The sequence below is a fragment of the Saccopteryx leptura genome, chromosome 5 (genome assembly GCF_036850995.1).
Source record: "Saccopteryx leptura isolate mSacLep1 chromosome 5, mSacLep1_pri_phased_curated, whole genome shotgun sequence".
Classification (NCBI taxonomy): domain Eukaryota; kingdom Metazoa; phylum Chordata; class Mammalia; order Chiroptera; family Emballonuridae; genus Saccopteryx; species Saccopteryx leptura.
This window is the reverse complement of record NC_089507.1, coordinates 149,976,895-149,994,012: the sequence shown is the minus strand read 5'-3', so window position 1 is coordinate 149,994,012 and position 17,118 is coordinate 149,976,895. Positions and strand designations below refer to the sequence as shown.

Here is a 17,118-nt window from a genome sequence, read left to right as displayed (position 1 = left end):
TACCTGACCACTCCAAGCCCACCTTCTTGTCCCACCCCAGGTGACCACCTATTTGGGCCACTGCAGATCCCACTTCTCCTCACCTGCCCGACCAGGTGATTTCTCCCTCCTCTTGAATCCTAGCAGAATCAAGACATCATTTATGTCCACATATATATTTATACTGTTGGTCTGGCTCTCTCTCCAGTGCCTACCTACCTTCTTACCTACATGCCCTATTCTTCTGCCCTTGGGAAGCAGAGGCTGTTGTAGAAGCCTCTCACTGTTTCCCAAAGCCACTGTGTGGTGCTCAGCGACTCCATGCTGGACAAGAAGATCAGAGTGGAGACAACCACAGAAAAGTGCACATTCGGTAGGGACCCCCACCTAGATTGGAACTAATTTTTTCAAGTCACACAGAATGAATGTCCGCCAGTCTGAACATAGCAAGTTGTTTCTCTAGCAAGAAAACAACTACAGAAGGAAAAAGATTAGAGTTAAAAGTCAAGAAGTATGCAGTACCTCAAAACAAGGAAGAACTTATCTACCAGGAGGAAGAAACATCTATGGGGAACTAGGTGCAGATGTTAAGAATTTGGACTGAAAAAGAACACAGAAGTTGAACCTATCTGTTACTTCCTAAAAGAAAGGGGTGTGTCTTCCCTGGATAGATAACTCAGTTGGTTAGAGCAGTGGTCCCCAACCTTTTTTGGGCCATGGACCGGTTTAATGTCAGAAAATATTTTCACGGACCGGCCTTTAGGGTGGGACAGATAAATGTATCACGTGACCAAGACAAGCGTCAAGAGTGAGTCTTAGACGGATGTAACAGAGGGAATCTGGTCATTTTTTAAAAATAAAACATCGTTCAGACTTAAATATAAATAAAATGAAAATAATGTAAGTTATTTATTTTTTCTCTGTGGACCAGTACTAAATGGCCCATGGACCGGTACCGGTCTGTGGCCCAGGGGTTGGAGACCACTAGGTTAGGGCATTATCCCAAAGCGCAGAGGTTGCTGGTTCGATCCCGGGTCAGGACACATACAGGAAGAGATCAATGTTCCTCTACCTCTCTCTTCCTCTCTCACTAAAATCAATAGAATAAACAGAAAGAAAAAAAGAAAAAGAAAAGGACTGTGTCTGTCTCATTTCTACCCAAACAGGCATGGAGGAAAGAGAGCCACCCTGGGGTCCCATCCCTCCCACCCCCCCTGTTCTTTCCTGGCAGTTGCATTCCCATTCTGTGAGCCTCAGTTTACCCACTGGCAAATAAGGACTACAACCAGAAGTCACCTCCTCAGAGGCACCAGCTGACAGCAAATATTCTAGTCAAGGTCCAGGATAAGAGTATGAGAAGTTACCTTTCAGGAAATGAAACTTTTTCAAAAAGCTAGCTCCCACAAAAGAGTCACAGAGGTACAGCAGGAGTCCGCTAAACATGAAGTCAGAGCAGCTGATGTTTAAGGAGTGAGGCCTGGAGCTCACATAACACACAGAAATCTGAAAAGAGAGGGCAGCCAAGAGAAACACACGTTGTTTTCCCATGAAATATTCTGCAACGTTAGGGAAGGGGCTTTGCATCTAAAATGCTAACTGCTTGTTCAAGCTTAACGGTTGGGGGGAGGGGCAACACAATATTTTTGTGTTATTTTCAAATTTATATCCTAAAAATCAATTCCAAGAGGTTTATCTAGATTTACCTATTTATCCAGAGTTAACTCATTGAAGAATCAAATATTTTGGCATCAAAATTAGGTTTGAATATTATTATTATATTGAGGCAAAACCACTTAAATTCTCTCCACCTGTCATCATCTGCTGTAGAGCCAATACCCGAGACAAAGCAGCTTAGTTCTAGTGCCGAGTCCTAGGTTCCTGCACCCTTGTCTGAGGCCGTTCCTGGACTGGTGGGTCCGACGGTGCCCCAGCCGGAAGTTACCTGAGAGCCCAGGTTCAGGTAGCAGTCGACCAGCAGCACGGGGTGGCCCCGGTTCTTCAGGGACAACGGGAAGAAGCGGTGGCTGTGGTGCTGGAGGAACCTCTCCAGCAGGAGCTGCGCGGGGGCTGCCAGGAAAGGGTGCTTGCTGTCCGGGGCGCAGACGTACTGGGCTGGGAGGACGGCCACAGGGCTGTCAGACACCTGCGTGGGGAAGGACGGGCGTCAGCCACCCCGCCAGCCCGAGCATGGAGGTCCTTCCCCGGGCGTCCGGGCGGCACGAACCCCAGCTCGGTGGCCCGTCGAGGGGGCTGTGTCTCGGGGCAGTGTTGTGAGTGGAGAACATAGGCCTCAACAATAAGTTCTCTGTGAAGAAAAATGAGGTTCTACCAAAGTGGGACGTAGGAGAACTGATCCAGGCGATCAGTCCAAAGGTAGCCATTGATCCTGCCTTGTGGAAAGCTGGCTGTCTGGTCTAAGGGGGGGAAAGGAGAATCAATGGACCTTGGGAACGCTTTCCCAAATCCAGGGGTGCAAAATTCGAGCAAGGTTAGCCTCCCTGGACCCCCAGCTCCCACCCACCTCCACTGCCCCCATTGAGCCCATGGCTCTTACCTCACTACCAACATATTTTCCCTGCCTGAGAGACAGCTCACACCCTTCAGTGATTTGTCATTACTCCTAGAGGAGTCTAGAATGTTCCATGGCTAAGGTCCTGCCTACTTCTCCAGCTCACCTCTGCCACTCTACCCTGATCTTTACACTTCCTCCAGGCCGACCCCCAGGGCGGGCAGGGACAATCACCCGGAGAGTTTGGGGGGGGGGCGCACAGGAAGGCTGGTGTGGACACGTCCAGAGCAGATGCAGCTGAAAACCTTTACTAGCACTGCCCAATAGCCAAGCCCACCCCACTGACTCAAAGGCAGCTGTGTGGCTTCCTGCCGACCAAACCCTCATTTTCACACCACGAGTGGCAGCCAGTGGCAGACCCACCTTGGAGGTGATGTGGAGGGACCGATGTCCGCCCACCACAATCTGCTTCTTCATCACGCTGAAGCGGTTGAAGCGGCAGAGCAGGAGGCCTGCGCTGTGGACTCGCAGGTTGAAGTCCACATCGTCACACAGGAACCTGCTCAGAACCGGGGGAGGGGCAGATCAGACTGGACGCCGTGCTCATCCCCCCCATCCACGCCCTCGCCTGCGGCAGACATGGAGCGTGCGCCCTTGTACCAGTGGCTCCAGACAGGCGGCAGACCCTTTCCTGCCGACAGGCCTTCCTCTAGCAAAGCACAGGAGCAAGACAAGGACGAGAGGACAGGCTGTAAGGCATCGGCACCAGAAAGGCATAAACTACGGGAGGACCGCTGTCTGTTGACCACACAGGTGGAGTGTCAGGACATTACAAACACCCGTTCATCTTTTGTTAAATAGAGAAAAAAAAAGCCACTGTTCACAGCTGAGGAAAACAAGGCCCACTGCAGACTGTAGGTCACAGAAGCCAGAGTCCTCACAGGTCGGGCTCCAAAGTCACACCCCTACACGGGCCGTCCTGGGCATGTGCCCATGGCCCAGCACAGGGACCCTCGATGAGCGTCAGTGACAATTATGCTTGAGATGTGAGCACTTCTGCGGCTGGACACACAGAAAGCAACATGAGGACATTAGTTTGCTTCAGTATCGATGCAACTAATAAAGCTATATGTTTAGAGAGGAAGCCAAAAAGGCAAGAGAAAACAAACAACTAGTACAATGTGAGAGACTAAATCAGGCGTCATGTGAGTCCATGACAGAAGTTGAATGATCTTACCCAAATATCCCCTCCACAAAATTATACAAGAGAAATACAGAAAGGGAGAAAGGGAGGCAGGGAAAGAAAGGAGAAAGAGAGAAAGAGAAGGAAGGGAAGAAAAACAAAAAGAGAAAGGAAGGAAAGACAAGGAAAAGGAAAGGAGAGGAAAGGAGAAGGAAGGAGGGGAGGGGAGGAGGGGAGGAAAGGAGGGGAGGGGAGGAGGGGAGGGAAGGAGGGGAGGGAAGGAGGGGAGGGGAGGAGGGGGGAGGGGGAGGAGGGGGAGGGGAGGGGGAGGAGGCAGAGGGGAGGAGAGGGGGAGGGGAGGAGAGGGGGAGGGGGAGGAGGAGGGGAGGGGGAGGAGGAGGGGAGGGGGAGGAGGAGGGGAGGGGGAAGAGGAGGGAGGGGGAGGAGAGGGGGAGGGGGAAGAGAGGGGGAGGGGGAGGAGGAGGGGAGGGGGAGGAGAGGGGGAGGGGGAGGGGGAGGAGAGGGGGAGGGGGAGGAGAGGGGGAGGGGGAGGAGAGGGGGAGGGGGAGGGGAGGGGGAGGGGGAGGGGAGGGGAGGAGGGAGAGGGGAGGGGAGGGGGGAGAGGAGGGGAGGGGGAGGAAGGGAGGGGAGGGGCAGGAGGAGGAGAGGGAAGGGGGGAGGGGGAGGAGGAGGGGAGGGGAGAGGGAGGAGGAGGAGGAGGAGGGGAGGGGAGGGAGGGAGAGGGGGAGGGGAGGAGAGGGGGAAGGGGAGGAGAGGGGGAGGGGGAGGGGGAGGGGAGGGGAGGGGGGAGAGGAGGGGAGGAGGGAGAGGGGAGGGGAGGGGGGAGAGGAGGGGAGGAGGGAGAGGGGAGGGGGAGGAAGGGAGGGGAGGGGGAGGAGGAGGAGAGGGAAGGGGGGAGAGGGAGGAGGAGGGGAGGGGAGAGGGAGGAGGAGGGGAGGGGAGGGAGGGAGAGGGGGAGGGGAGGAGAGGGGGAGGGGAGGAGGGGAGGAGAGGGGGAGGGGAGGAGGCGGAGGGGAGGAGAGGGGGAGGGGAGGAGAGGGGAAGGGAGGGGAGGAGAGGGGAAGGGAGGGGAGGGGAGGGGAGGGGAAGGGAGGGGAAGGGAGGGGAGGGGAAGGGAGGGGAAGGGAGGGGAGGGGAAGGGAGGGGAAAGGAGGGGAGGGGAGGGGAGGGGAAGGGAGGGGAAGGGAGGGGAGGGGAGGGGAGGGGAAGGGAGGGGAGGGGAAGGGAGGGGAAGGGAGGGGAGGGGAAGGGAAGGGAGGGGAGGGGAAGGGAGGGGAGGGGAAGGGAAGGGAGGGGAGGGGAAGGGAGGGGAGGGGAGGGGAAGGGAGGAGAGGGGAGGGGAAGGGAGGAGAGGGGAGGGGAGGGGGAAGGAGAAAAAAAAGGATGGAATAGAAGGAAAGAGGAAGGAAGGAGACAATGTTACAGCTGAAAGCAGACGCAGGGCCAATGCCCTGGGCAGGCCGTGGAGAAGCAGCCACCCACCAGGCCTTAGCTGCCCCCCGTGGATGGCAGACAGGCTGTGGGGCTGTGCTGGCAGCCACAGTCGAGCAGAAGGGCTCACCGGTTCTGGTTGTACTGGACATTCTGGGTCAGGTCCACGTTCAGAACGATGAAGTCGTGCACGTGGCAGCGGGAGAAGGGCTCGCGCACCTCTCGGCGCCCGGTCTTGCTGGACCACTTCCGCATGCCGATCAGGGCATAGCGCGTGATGTTGGGGGCCGCCTCGATGTGCTGCATGATGTACTTCAGGGAGACGTTCCTCTCCGACCAGGAAAACTCTCTGCTCAAAGGAGGGAGAGTGACATCCCTGGGTTAGCATGCAAACAAGCAAGGCCCTCTGGACCGGACCAGCTGGGATGCTGTTCTCCAACAGACCCTTGCGTACCAGGCAGGGCTGGCGCAGGTGGACTCCATCACAGCCCCCAACGAGGGCAGGGCACTAGGCTGTGCACCTCACCGTATCCTCACAGCAATCCTAGGACATGGGCACATCACCCCCACCCACGGCACAGACGGGGGATGGGAGGCCCCAAGGTGCACTCAGTGTCACTAGCAGCACCCGAATTTGAGCAGCTGTCTCCAGAACCCACACCGCTCCCACTGTGCCAACCCACCTCGCCTCCCAGTTTGCAGACCTGAAGGTGCAAAGGTGGGAAGAGCAAGACTGTGCGCTGTGAACTCCAAGTGAGAGAGAGGGGAGAAGCGGGCAACCTGCGATCACCTCCCGCCCCACGGGAGGGTGTCCGCATCCGCGAGGACAGTGGAGACACGTGATGACCAGGGAGGGTGACTCCAGGGCTGGTCGGGGATGAAAGACGTGTCCACGAGGACGCGGGCAAGTTGCCCTTTTTTGGACCTCAGCTTTCTTTTCCCCACCTGAGGGGTTGAAGATAAACTCCCTACGGCCCCTGCTGGGTCTGACATCAGTCGTCTCTAACAGAAATTCAGAAAGGCAGAAGGAAAGCTGAGCCCCCTTCCCCACCTCCGCCCTCAGCCAAGCCCTTGTGCCGGAAGAGTAACAGCAATCATGTTGAAAGCAAAGCACATCACTGCTTTCATAAGTTAATACACCAGTTCCGTCATACAGAAAACATTTTTTCTAGAACAGGAACTGAAGGTAATTGTTACATTAGGACATCACTGACACAGTGGAGGTGAACTAACCTAATGCCGGCTCTCAAAAAAAAAAAAAAAAGAAAAGAAAAAGAAAAGCCAGAATTAACCAGGCAGCCCTAAGCCGAAACAGAGTAAAACCACAAAATCACAAGGAAACATTTTATGAGGGATGTTCAGATACAATTATATCTGCTGAGCCCTTTGTGCATTGTGCTGCTGGGCACCCACCTGCAGGCGCACCATTCAGAGGTACATTAACCCTCACAAGAAGTCTCCGGCACAGGTATTAGCGCCCCTTTGACAGATTAAGGAAACTAAAAATTAGTGTTTTCCCTGATGCTACTCATTGAGTAACAATAAAAGCTGGGGTGAAGAGTCAGGCTGGGGAGGGAGGGGGGACTGGGAGGCAACAGGAGAGGTCTCTGGGAAGGGGGGCAGGGAGGACCCCTTTCTTCACATGGGAGTTGGTTAAATGAGCATGTTCAATTTGTGAAAATTTCTGTATGTGCATATTTTTCTTGTCATATATATTTTATACTAACTCTAAATGGTGTGATTTCCTGTAGGTATTCTAGACTTCAATATAATTTTTTTAATTTGAACGTAAAGCTCTAAATGTGAGTCTGCAGCATCCAAGACTGTCCCCGACACGCCATGCTTTCTAACAGGAATGCCCCGCGCAGTCCTCGCCGGGTGGAGAACCCCCCCCCCCCAGGAAGGAGAGCATGGGCGTCTGTCTTCCTCGCTAGCTTGGGGAGGCATGCACCTGCTCCTCTCCCCGCCACCGTCGATGTCCACCACGTTCCACATCACACAGGAGTCGTCGGAGATCACGATGAAAGGCCAGATGTCCTGCGGTTTGATCCCAAGCTCCTCCTGCCGGCTCCGCTCCAGCTCCAGGTTATGGTAGGACAGCTCCTTGATCAAAAAGTGGGCGGCACCTGCAACAGGCAGAGTCAGCCGCGACTTGGGGCTGTCCTACCAGATACCCGCACAGGACGACAGCCATGGGCAGACACAGCGCTGCCCATCAAGGCCCCGCCCCAAGCCCAGGCAGCTCCCTCCGGTCCTCATCCGCATCAGCTGTCACTCACTATCAGCTGTCAATTGGGGAGGGAAAATTCTAGGGGAACCATGCCTGTCCATTCTGCACGTGCGTTCATCTGCTTATCCTTGCTTTTCTAACATGAGTTGAAAACATAAACTCAATCAACAGCCAAACATCGAAGAAAAAGTATTCAAGCAAAACAGCTTTAAAAGTGGAAAGGCTTGATAAGAAATGTTTAACTCCACCCACCCTAGAACACTCTCAACATTCCGTTCCCAGAAACCGTACCAAGTGGAGCGTGCTAAAGGCGCCTACCGACTCCAGCGCTGTTGAAGATGCTGGGAAGCACCAGCATGATATGGTTGGGCCAGTATTTTTTATAAATGGGCATCTCATACTCCTTGACAACCAGCACATGCAAATGGCTGGCTCCATCCATCGCGTGGTACAGGTTAAAGAGTCCGTGCTCGTGCCGGCCAGTGGTCGGGGTGAACGTTGGGCTTTTTATGTGTTCATGACTCTGGAAAGCAGAGGCGTAAGGAGGGAAAGCATTGTGGAACGTGGTCACCATCATTTCCCTCTCTCTCTCTCTCTCTCTCTCTGCAATGTCCATCTCCATACACCTTGAATCCAGCTCAGCTTTGGGACCTGCTTTTACCAATAAAATGCCAGTTCTGAGCCTGGCTGCTAGATGACTGGCAACCTTGTGCCCTCTCGCTGAACCCTCGCAGGAACAAGCCTGAGCTCACCTGCTGGAGGAGAGACTATATGGGGCAGAGATGGGCACCACACTGCGGCCACCCTACCTGACCTGGTACCTAACTGCACACACATCAAAGAGCCCAGCCAGGCCCAGGATTACCCCCCAGCTGAACCGAGCCCAAACTCCTAGCCCACAGAACCAGAAGCTTAGTGATGGTTGTTTGGAAATGGTTTCTCAAGGTACCCAAACTAATTGGTTAAGTCTTGATTATCCCAATTCACTAAACTTTCCTATGAGTATCTAACCTTGTGCTTGGAGTACAGGTTACTTCTGGCATGACTTAAATCCTCTAACCACCTACCCACATAGCCTGGCTACTCCTAAACCGAGGCTGTGCCTCTTATACAAAGAACCTTGTGGTCTTCACCATCCCCATCAACAGTAAGTTCCTCTGGCTAAGACAGACCTCCCCCTTTCCCCGAATTCCTCTAAGCACCGGCCACAAAGCTGTGACGCGGCCGGGCCTCACAGCCTGTTCCTGCTGACCTGGGTGGAAATGAGAGTGTGAATAAAACCCTGGCCAAGGCAACACGCCACCCCAGCCCACGGGGCAGGAGCCTCCATGTAACAAAGGCCTCTTTGGTACTTGACACACATTTCCCGTGCTTGACAACAGGGTCTGAAGGGCTAGGTCCAACCCGCTGGTGCCTGGCCCGCTGGAGAAGCCACATGGACACAAGGCTTGCGGTGACTGGGGGCTGGTTCTAAAGGACAGCGGGTTGGTTGAGTCTGTCCTTATAAGGAGCATCTCCGTTAAGAATCAGAGAGGACGATTGTTAAGAACGGTCTCTTCAGAAGAAGAAATTACCCTTTAGAGATGTACATTAAAATGTTTATGGGTGAAATGATAGGCTGTCTGGAAACCACTTCCAAGTAACAGAGGAAGGCAGGGGTGGAGGCAGGACAGACAATGACACGGACTGGCCGTGAGTTAACAGGTGTCGGAGCCGGTCAATGGGCCCCACGGGAGTCATGCTGTCCTACTGCCTCGGCCTGTCCGAATGTGCCCTCACAGCAAGAGAAAGCGTGGACGTGACCCACTCGACTCAACACTTACCTGCCAGGCTCTGCCCTGGTGCCTTACGTTGGTTATACCAGTAACTCGCACCACAAGCTTTCTGCAAGACTTATGATTGCCCAGGTATCCAGATGAGGAAAGTGAGGCTCAGAGATACTGACAAGCTTAAATGGCACAGCTAGTAAACGGCAGTACGAGGCTCAAACTCGACTCTGCGTGACCCCCCGCAAGCCCTTCGGTTGGTTCCCCAGCCTCCTCCAAGTTCAGTCACCACCTCGGTCCCCCCAGCCCACCCCGCCTGCCCTCAACTCCTACGGGAAACTCCAGCCTCTAGGTGTCCAGCTGGGCGGTCCCTTGCAGCCCCTCTGCTGTGGCCCGCAGGACTGAGAGCCAGTACCTTGTCCGTGACGAGGGGCAGCCGCATGCTCTCCAGCTGGCCGCCAGGCTGGCTGAAGACAAAGTGGTGCTCCTTGGACTTGGGGATGACGAAGTGCAGCTGGACCGCCTCCCCCAGCATGGAGTAGGAGAAGGCAAAGGCGTGCAGGGCGGACTCGTAGAGCTGTGGCGCGAGGGGCAAGGACAGAGCTCGTCGCCGGGCCCCGCTGCAGAACCCAGGCCCGCTGCAGCCGCGACTACACACTGCTCCCTGCCACCTCTGCCCCACAGCACGAGGGTGGACACCCAGGTCTGGCTCCTGGAGGCCACAGAGCCCGCTCAGCTGAAGCCGGATCCCAGCTCCAATTTGGCCCACGCTTCACCCAGAGGTGCCATGTTCGGCACCAACCTCTCTGGACTCTGGATTTGACCCAGAGTGCTAGGTTATTGACTGATGCATGCGTGCACACTACAGCTCACACCTTCAATTCCAGTAAATGTGTTTTTCCATCCTAGTTACACATGTAGTATGAGAACTGCACACATCTGTGTAATAGGTCCTAGTTCACTATGTCCAGCACCTTCTGTTCCCTTTGTATTTTTATCAACCATCGTACGATGCAGGCACCAGTGGAAACTGACAGAAGTCTTGGGCTCACTCCTGCCCCCAAGTTGAGCCTTACCTCTAGTTACTGCTTCCCAGAGCCCATCCGACAGGCTGTCTCTGTACCCACTGCTGGTGTGACCTCCCGCCAGGCTCTGCTCAAACCTGCAATGCTGCCTTCAGGCTTCAGCTCAGGTACCCCCTGAAGGGCCTTCCCGCACCCATCCCCCTGCCGGCCAGCATGGGCTGTGCACTCCCGATGATGACAGGCCAGAGAAAGCGGACGCAGGCTGAAAGACACCTGCTTTAGGCCCCTCTAGAACCTCAGAGCCCGTTGGGAGCAGAGATGAGGAGCAGATTCTGACCTGGGGAGGGCACACAGGGGGTGCAACTGAGGAAAGGTCATCAAAAGATCCAGGGAGCAAAGGAGAGACGAGAGGAAGAGCAGAGTGAGTGGAGGGGACCAGTGTCCACCCCTCGGGGCTCCTCAGAGGGACTGTGTCAAGTCCCCTCTGCGGTGGCCCCCAGGCCCAAGCGCAGGCTTGCCTCCTGCCTCTCCCATGCTCCCTCCTCTTGCTGACCCACTGGTGCCACTTTCTGAAGTAACAGTGACAAAAATCCCTAAGTCTCTTTCAGTTCTTAAAAATTTTAAATCAAGGAAACGTTTCCACTTATACTTTTCCCCATCTGAAAGAAAAACACTCTCCAAGAAAAGAAATGTCAGGAGAGCAACTGGGATTTGTGGGGCTTTTTTAAAGTTTATTTTCTTGATTTTAGAGAGAGAGAAAGAAAGGGAGGGAGAGAGAGGAAGGAAGGGAGGGAGGAAGAGAGGGGAAGGAAGGGAGGGAGGAGGGAAGAGAGAGGAAGGGAGGGAGGGAGAGAGGAAAGAAGGGAGGGAGGGAGAGAGAGGAAGGGAGGGAGGGAGGGAGAGAGAGGAAGGGAGGGAGGGAGGGAGAGAGAGGAAGGGAGGAAGAGAGAGGAAGGGAGGAAGAGAGAGGAAGGGAGGAAGAGAGAGGAAGGGAGGGAGAGAGGAAGGGAGGGAGGGAGAAAGGGAGGGAGAGAGAGAGAGGAAGGAAGGAAGGAAAGGAGGGAGGGAGGGAGGGAGGGGGAGAGGAAGGAAGTAAGGGAGAGAGAGAGAGGAAGGGAGGAAGGGAGAGAGAGAGAGGGAGGGAGAGAGAGAGAGGGAGGGAGGGAGGGAGAGAGAGAGGAAGGGAGGGAGGGAGCAAGGAAGGGAGGGAGGGAGGGAGGGAGGGAGGGAGGGAGAGAGAGAGAGGAAGGGAGGGAGGGAGGGAGAGAGGAAGGAAGGGAGGGAGCAAGGAAGGAAGGGAGGGAGGGAGGGAGGGAGAGAGAGAGGAAGGAAGGGAGGGAGGGAGAGAGAGAGGAAGGAAGGGAGGGAGGGAGAGAGAGAGGAAGGAAGGGAGGAAGGAAGGGAGGGAGGGAGAGAGAGTGAAGGACAGACAGAAACATCAATCTGCTCCTGTATGTGCCCTGACTGGGGATCGAACCAGCAACCTCTGTGCTTAGGGACAATACTCTAAACCCAACTAACTATCTGGCCAGGGCAATTTCTGATTATTTTAATTTTTTTAAAATCATTCGTATGTGTTTTCTAATTATGCCTACAGCAAAACTGCAGAGTTAATAAAAAATTTAGTGCTAAAAGAAGGCACGTGCTACTTCAGTGGCAGCTAAGCCCCAGGTCAGGCTGACTTGGGACAATCAGAACTGCTGTCTGCTGCTCCCTCTGCAAAGGGGATGGACAGGCCAGCTGCGGCTGCCTCGAGGCCTGTACAGAAGCAGCTGAGAACTGGAGCTGTCCTGCACACCTGTCTCCTGTCCAGGGGTCTGACTGGCTCCCACCTGCCGCAGCTGCTCTCCCTCGCTTGGGTCTAGGAATGAAAACAAACGCTAAGGGTGAAATCCTACCCTCAATCTGTTTCTAAATCATCAGCTCACAGCCCTCTGAAAGCCTCTACGGGGCAATAAAGAGACCTCTAAATGCAGCTCTGCCCGCATCGGGCTCCTCCTTAGAGATCTCATTGAAGAAGGTGCACGATCGTCCCCACAGCCTGGAGGCCAAGGCAGTCTGGTCTCTGCCCAGCTTCCTCTCCCGGACTCCCCAGCCTGGGCACTTCCCGTTACCCGACTCCAGTCCCTCTGAGCCCCCAGAACCCCAGGGCCCTCCACTGTGTACGCTGTTCCCTCCCCTCTACCTTCCTTGGCCCCTTGACAAACCTTCATTCTTCAAAACCCTCTCCTGTGCTCCCAACCCAAGAGAGTATATTCATTTATTAAATGGGGATAATGCCACTGCCTCGTGGGGTTTTCGTGAGAAATGAAAAACTAGACAGGACAGTTTCCTATCCAGTGCACCTGAATGGATTCCATTCAGGTGACCAGCAAGGGCCTGGGACAGTCTAACCTATTTATTACCCAGTGTCCAGAGCAAATGCCATTTTCTACCAAATAAAAAAGCTAGGCAGCACTGCCTGGTGCATGGCAGGTGTTCCATAAGCGCACGGTCCTCCTTGTCCTACACAATTTCTACACTTCAACCATACTGCTCTTCTCGTCCGCCCTCCATGGTTGTGAAGGTCTGCTCTGTGCGTCTCTGGCCCTACAGCGCGTGTCCTGACTACAGAAACCAAGTGGGTTCCTCTCTGTGTCCGCGTCCAGGTCTGGGACATCTCCCATACCCAGGGCATGTCTGCCACACTGAACTTTCAGAATTGCAAGGACGTAAAGGGAACGAAGACACCTGCGGTCAGTTCACCTTGCTTCTACTAAACACGTGACCCTAGGGAATCAGTGCTCTGTATTGTCGGTAGTAGTCCCACAGATTACTGAAGGGAACCGAGGGTATAAGCAGAGCCGGAAGCCAGGGCTTCCAGAACTGCCCACTTCCCACTCCAGAAGGAAAACGCGGCGTCCGCCAGGCCACACGTGACGCGACCCCCAGCGCCCTGCGCACCTGGTAGCGGGGGTGGAAGCCCAGGTACTGGTGGCACTGCTCGCAGTGGTGGTACGTGTTGTACGCCGCGTACTTGGACAGCCGCATCCGCGCCGTCTGCCGCCGCAGGTAGAGGTCCTCTGGCTTCCTGGGCGTCCCTCTGTCTGCAGGAAGTCCCCAGCGTTAAGAGCAGGTGGGGCAGAATGAACATCCTTTCCCACGACTCTAACGGAAACGAACTCAAACGCTATCACAGGGCTTGAGACGGTCGCCTAGGATGGTCCCTACCCTGTCTGGGCCCCGAGGTGACTCAGTGGGTCACACAGAGCAGTCTCGGTGGAATCAACTCACAGGCCGTGCATGCATCATCCTAATTGCGAGTCAGTGTGTGTTTAAACAACATGTATGCAAGCACTCACTACGTGACAGTGTAACTCACTTCCCCATGCCATATTCAAACACAGTCACACAAATTGTCCACATTTTTTCCCCATGACTTGGCGGGATGAAACGTCAGCCCTTAACTTTCAGTTAACATGAAGGACCCTGCAGGGAACGTGATCTGTTCTGAAAACCACAAGAGAAAGTTCTGGGTTTGAAATGGACACTGGTTGCCTATCTTCCTCTCACTCTGCATCCCCCACACTTTCTTGTCCATATTTATAATCACACTGGCCGCTAACAGTCTATGTTTGCTGACAGTGACCTTGAAACACTGCAGGGTCCTGACACTGTGATAGCGGTCCCTGAAGGAAGGAGGGAGAAGACAAGAGCCTGAGGGAGGAGAGAGAAACATGAGCACTTTGTTACCACAATCCAAATTCATAAACACAGACATATGTCTTCCAGCCTCTATTAACCAGGACCTTCAGACTAATCATGACAAACAGCAAGCGTATCCTCCCTTTTCTCAGCACTCACTGAGCGGCCAGTCTTCCCGGGTTTCCCGGAGAGCCCAGGGAGGCCCAGGGAGGGACTGACCTCAGCTCTCCGCTGGGTACTGCTAGTTAGCTCCTCACCGCTAGGTAATTAAGTCCTAAAAAAAAGCTGGCTTACTCCTTTATGAGGCTACTCCCAGGTACTCTGGAGAGAACTTAAAGGTCTGACCTTCGCTCTTTACACTCTGACGGTGTGAACAGATGAGGCTGGCGTCTTCGTACTTCGGGTCGTGAACAAGGTAGTCGAAAGGCAACTTCTCGAAGAGCTCCAGATCTGGCCAGGGGTCACCAAGCTGGAGGCAGTGCCAGTCAGAGTCTTCGCTAAGGTCTACAAGATTGGGAAACACACAGACACGCGACAAAATAAGCACAAAGAACGACTCATTTTATCTGGGCATGAGAATGCCTGCAGCAGAACTGTTACGAAGTCTGCAGGTTACCGGGCGGGGGGGGGGGGGGGGGACACGCCATCACATCCTGAAGGCTGTGGAATATGCCCCATCCTCAGGGCTGTTCTAATAAGGTACGGAGGCACATTCGGGTGGACCACTATCCAGGGGAACACCCTGCTGTGTTTCCTGCAAGGTGGGTTTGTTCTTCTGACCTGCACACTAACTTTTGCTCCTCCCAGCGTACCTGTCCCACCCTAGGCTCTGTGCCTCACCCCAGTACTGTCCCCCAAATACACCCCAGTGCCCACAGAACCTCATGCAGTTGTTCACTTGCTCTGATATCTCAATGCTCCCTGGCCAGTGTGGCCCAGCTCCAACCCCTGCCTCTCTAGAAAACCTAAGAGCTCAGGCCCCTGGCTCACCGCCTCTGAATGCCAACACCATTCACGGCCCACACCACTGTGATGTGCCCTGTGTCACCCAACATTATGACTGGTGTGGTCTATGGGTGCTCACTAAATGCTTGTTGGTCAAAAGGTTAAAAAAAAAGTCTAGTTGATCCAACTCAAATTATGTAGCACACCGATTATGTACATATTATATACAGCTACTATATCTATCTACCCTTCATCATATAGGCAGGAGGAGTCCATGTGAAGAAGGAGAAGAGGGAGAGGAATGTTTACATGTTTTTGTAAGTGCTCAGTGCTTCCTGTGCATAACATCATTTCCTCTTCACAACACCCTCTAAAACAGCAATTACCCAGTTCCCACCGAAGAGAAACCCTGGGACAGAAGAAAGTATTTAACAAACTGGGCTTTGAAGTGTAACTTCCCGGATTTGAATCCTGTCTTAGGAGTATCTCCACGAGAGGAGGAGAGAGAAACCCAGTAGGCCTGCCCTCTTCTGAAATATAGCAGCTTTGTCCCTGAAATAGTTTCCAAACTGTGGGGGACCATGGGCAACCCAGAGCTGGGGGAGCCTCTTTCCATCAAAGCGAAGGCCCAGGGCTGGATGGGCTTCATGGTTCCAAATTTTCTCCAAAAGTGCTGGGAACAAACATGACGGGATCTCCCTTTGTTCAAGGCTGCGAAATACTCGGTTAATTAGATGTATATCCTGCGTTTTCATCATCTGCTGATGGACAGTTACCCCTCCACAGACAACATACAATTGTCTGCCTATCCCAGCCACCGTAACTACTGCTGCAGTGGACCTGGTAACCATGGGAGTGATGGGTATGCTAATTAGCTCGATGGCGGTGCATATTCCCCAGTGCACACATATAGCAGATCAAGGTGTACACCTTAAATTTATGCAATTATTTAAAAAGTGCTGTTTAGCCTGACCTGTGGTGACGCAGTGGATAAAGCATCAACCTGGAAATGCTGAGGTTGCCGGTTCGAAACCCTGGGCTTGCCTGGTCAAGGCACATATGGGAGTTGATGCTTCCTGCTCCTCCCCCTTCTCTCTCTCTCTCTCCCCTCTCTCTCTCCTTTCTAAAATGAATAAATAAAATAAAAAATTTTTTAAATTATATTTAAAAAAAAAAGTGCTGTTTAGATGCCAGTGCAGCTTACTGGTTCCCTGTCTTTACACCGCAGATAACACTCCTTTAACCAATTTTAATTCTCAAAAGCAACACGTCGTTTACCAGACCGAGTTCATGAGCCGCAGGAATATGCCTGAGAATAAGAAATGGAAACTGTTCTGCAATCAGTCTTAGACAGCCGTTCGGCGAGTCCTGCCTTAATCGGGGTGCACTGTCCCGTGAACAGGAGGAAAGGCCGTTTCCCATGTGTCACACAGTTCCCTGTGCCCCGTGACAGTGACCTATGCGCTCAGCTGTCTGAGCAGGGAGCCTCCCTGACAGAGAACCCTGCTTTCTAGAGGCCGCCACCCAATCGGGCCAGTCCCAGCTCTGCCCACCTCCCAGCCGGGCTTCTGAGCACCTCATCAGAACAATGGAGAAAGCACGTAACTTAGCAGGAGTAACTACATCTATCTCATGGTGTCCTGCAGCAAATTAAATATGGTCATTTATGCCGAGTCCCTCGCACAGGGATTGACACATGGGACGAACTCGGTCAACAGTGGTATAGTAACTTTATGCCCACAAAGGCCTCCCAGGCACTGTTCTGACCCTGAGCCAAAGGACCACAAGGGGAGATCAAAGGACCCACAAGGCCCCTGGGGTGCGTCTGATTACAGACCTGAGAGTTCCATCTAGAAAGTGAAAGGCACGCAGTCACTTGAGAAACTGATGAAAGACGAGTCCAAGCCCCGGTGTTACCACGGGATAACTCACTGATATTGATCTCTTCCTCATCGTAAACATCCACCTCTGTCAGCCGAATTAGCATTCTGGACAAAATGCTGAGGAACTGCAGGTAGGCGCCTGTCTTCCCGATCTGTGAACACGAGAACATCAGAGCCGGGAGTCAGTACGCCCTGTCTACGCACCTCCTGTCATCTGTCCCCTTTAAAGGTCTAAAGTAAAATGAGACCCGGTGGATGCAAGGACATTTGGGGGGACAGGTGGCCTGGTGAAGCATGGTGGGCCGACAGGTGGACCCCACGAGAAGACCCGCTTGCTTACAAACCACGGCAGACGTGTCTCCATTTGAACCAGCCACATGTTCTGAGCTGTTAGAAATAGGACTTTACCACCAGCCGAAGGAAGGCTGCTTCAGAAAAAATAATCAGCCAACAGAAAGCATA

The 17,118-nt window shown here is 53.8% G+C and overlaps 1 protein-coding gene across 3 annotated transcripts in view; it reads right to left on the bottom strand.

Moving 5' to 3' along the window:
* GREB1 (growth regulating estrogen receptor binding 1) overlaps positions 1–17,118 on the bottom strand; it is a 122,599-nt gene that overhangs the window by 1,100 nt on the left and 104,381 nt on the right. For all 3 annotated transcript variants that reach the window (XM_066386094.1, XM_066386091.1, XM_066386092.1), the window contains exons 23-32: positions 16,706–16,808; positions 14,174–14,332; positions 13,088–13,230; positions 9,535–9,696; positions 7,672–7,876; positions 7,075–7,249; positions 5,254–5,472; positions 2,912–3,047; positions 1,922–2,122; positions 1,344–1,482 (exon numbers count right to left, since the gene is read on the bottom strand). In XM_066386094.1, the coding sequence (XP_066242191.1) occupies positions 1,344–1,482; positions 1,922–2,122; positions 2,912–3,047; positions 5,254–5,472; positions 7,075–7,249; positions 7,672–7,876; positions 9,535–9,696; positions 13,088–13,230; positions 14,174–14,332; positions 16,706–16,808 (1,642 nt within the window). The remainder of the gene's footprint in view (positions 1–1,343; positions 1,483–1,921; positions 2,123–2,911; positions 3,048–5,253; positions 5,473–7,074; positions 7,250–7,671; positions 7,877–9,534; positions 9,697–13,087; positions 13,231–14,173; positions 14,333–16,705; positions 16,809–17,118) is intronic.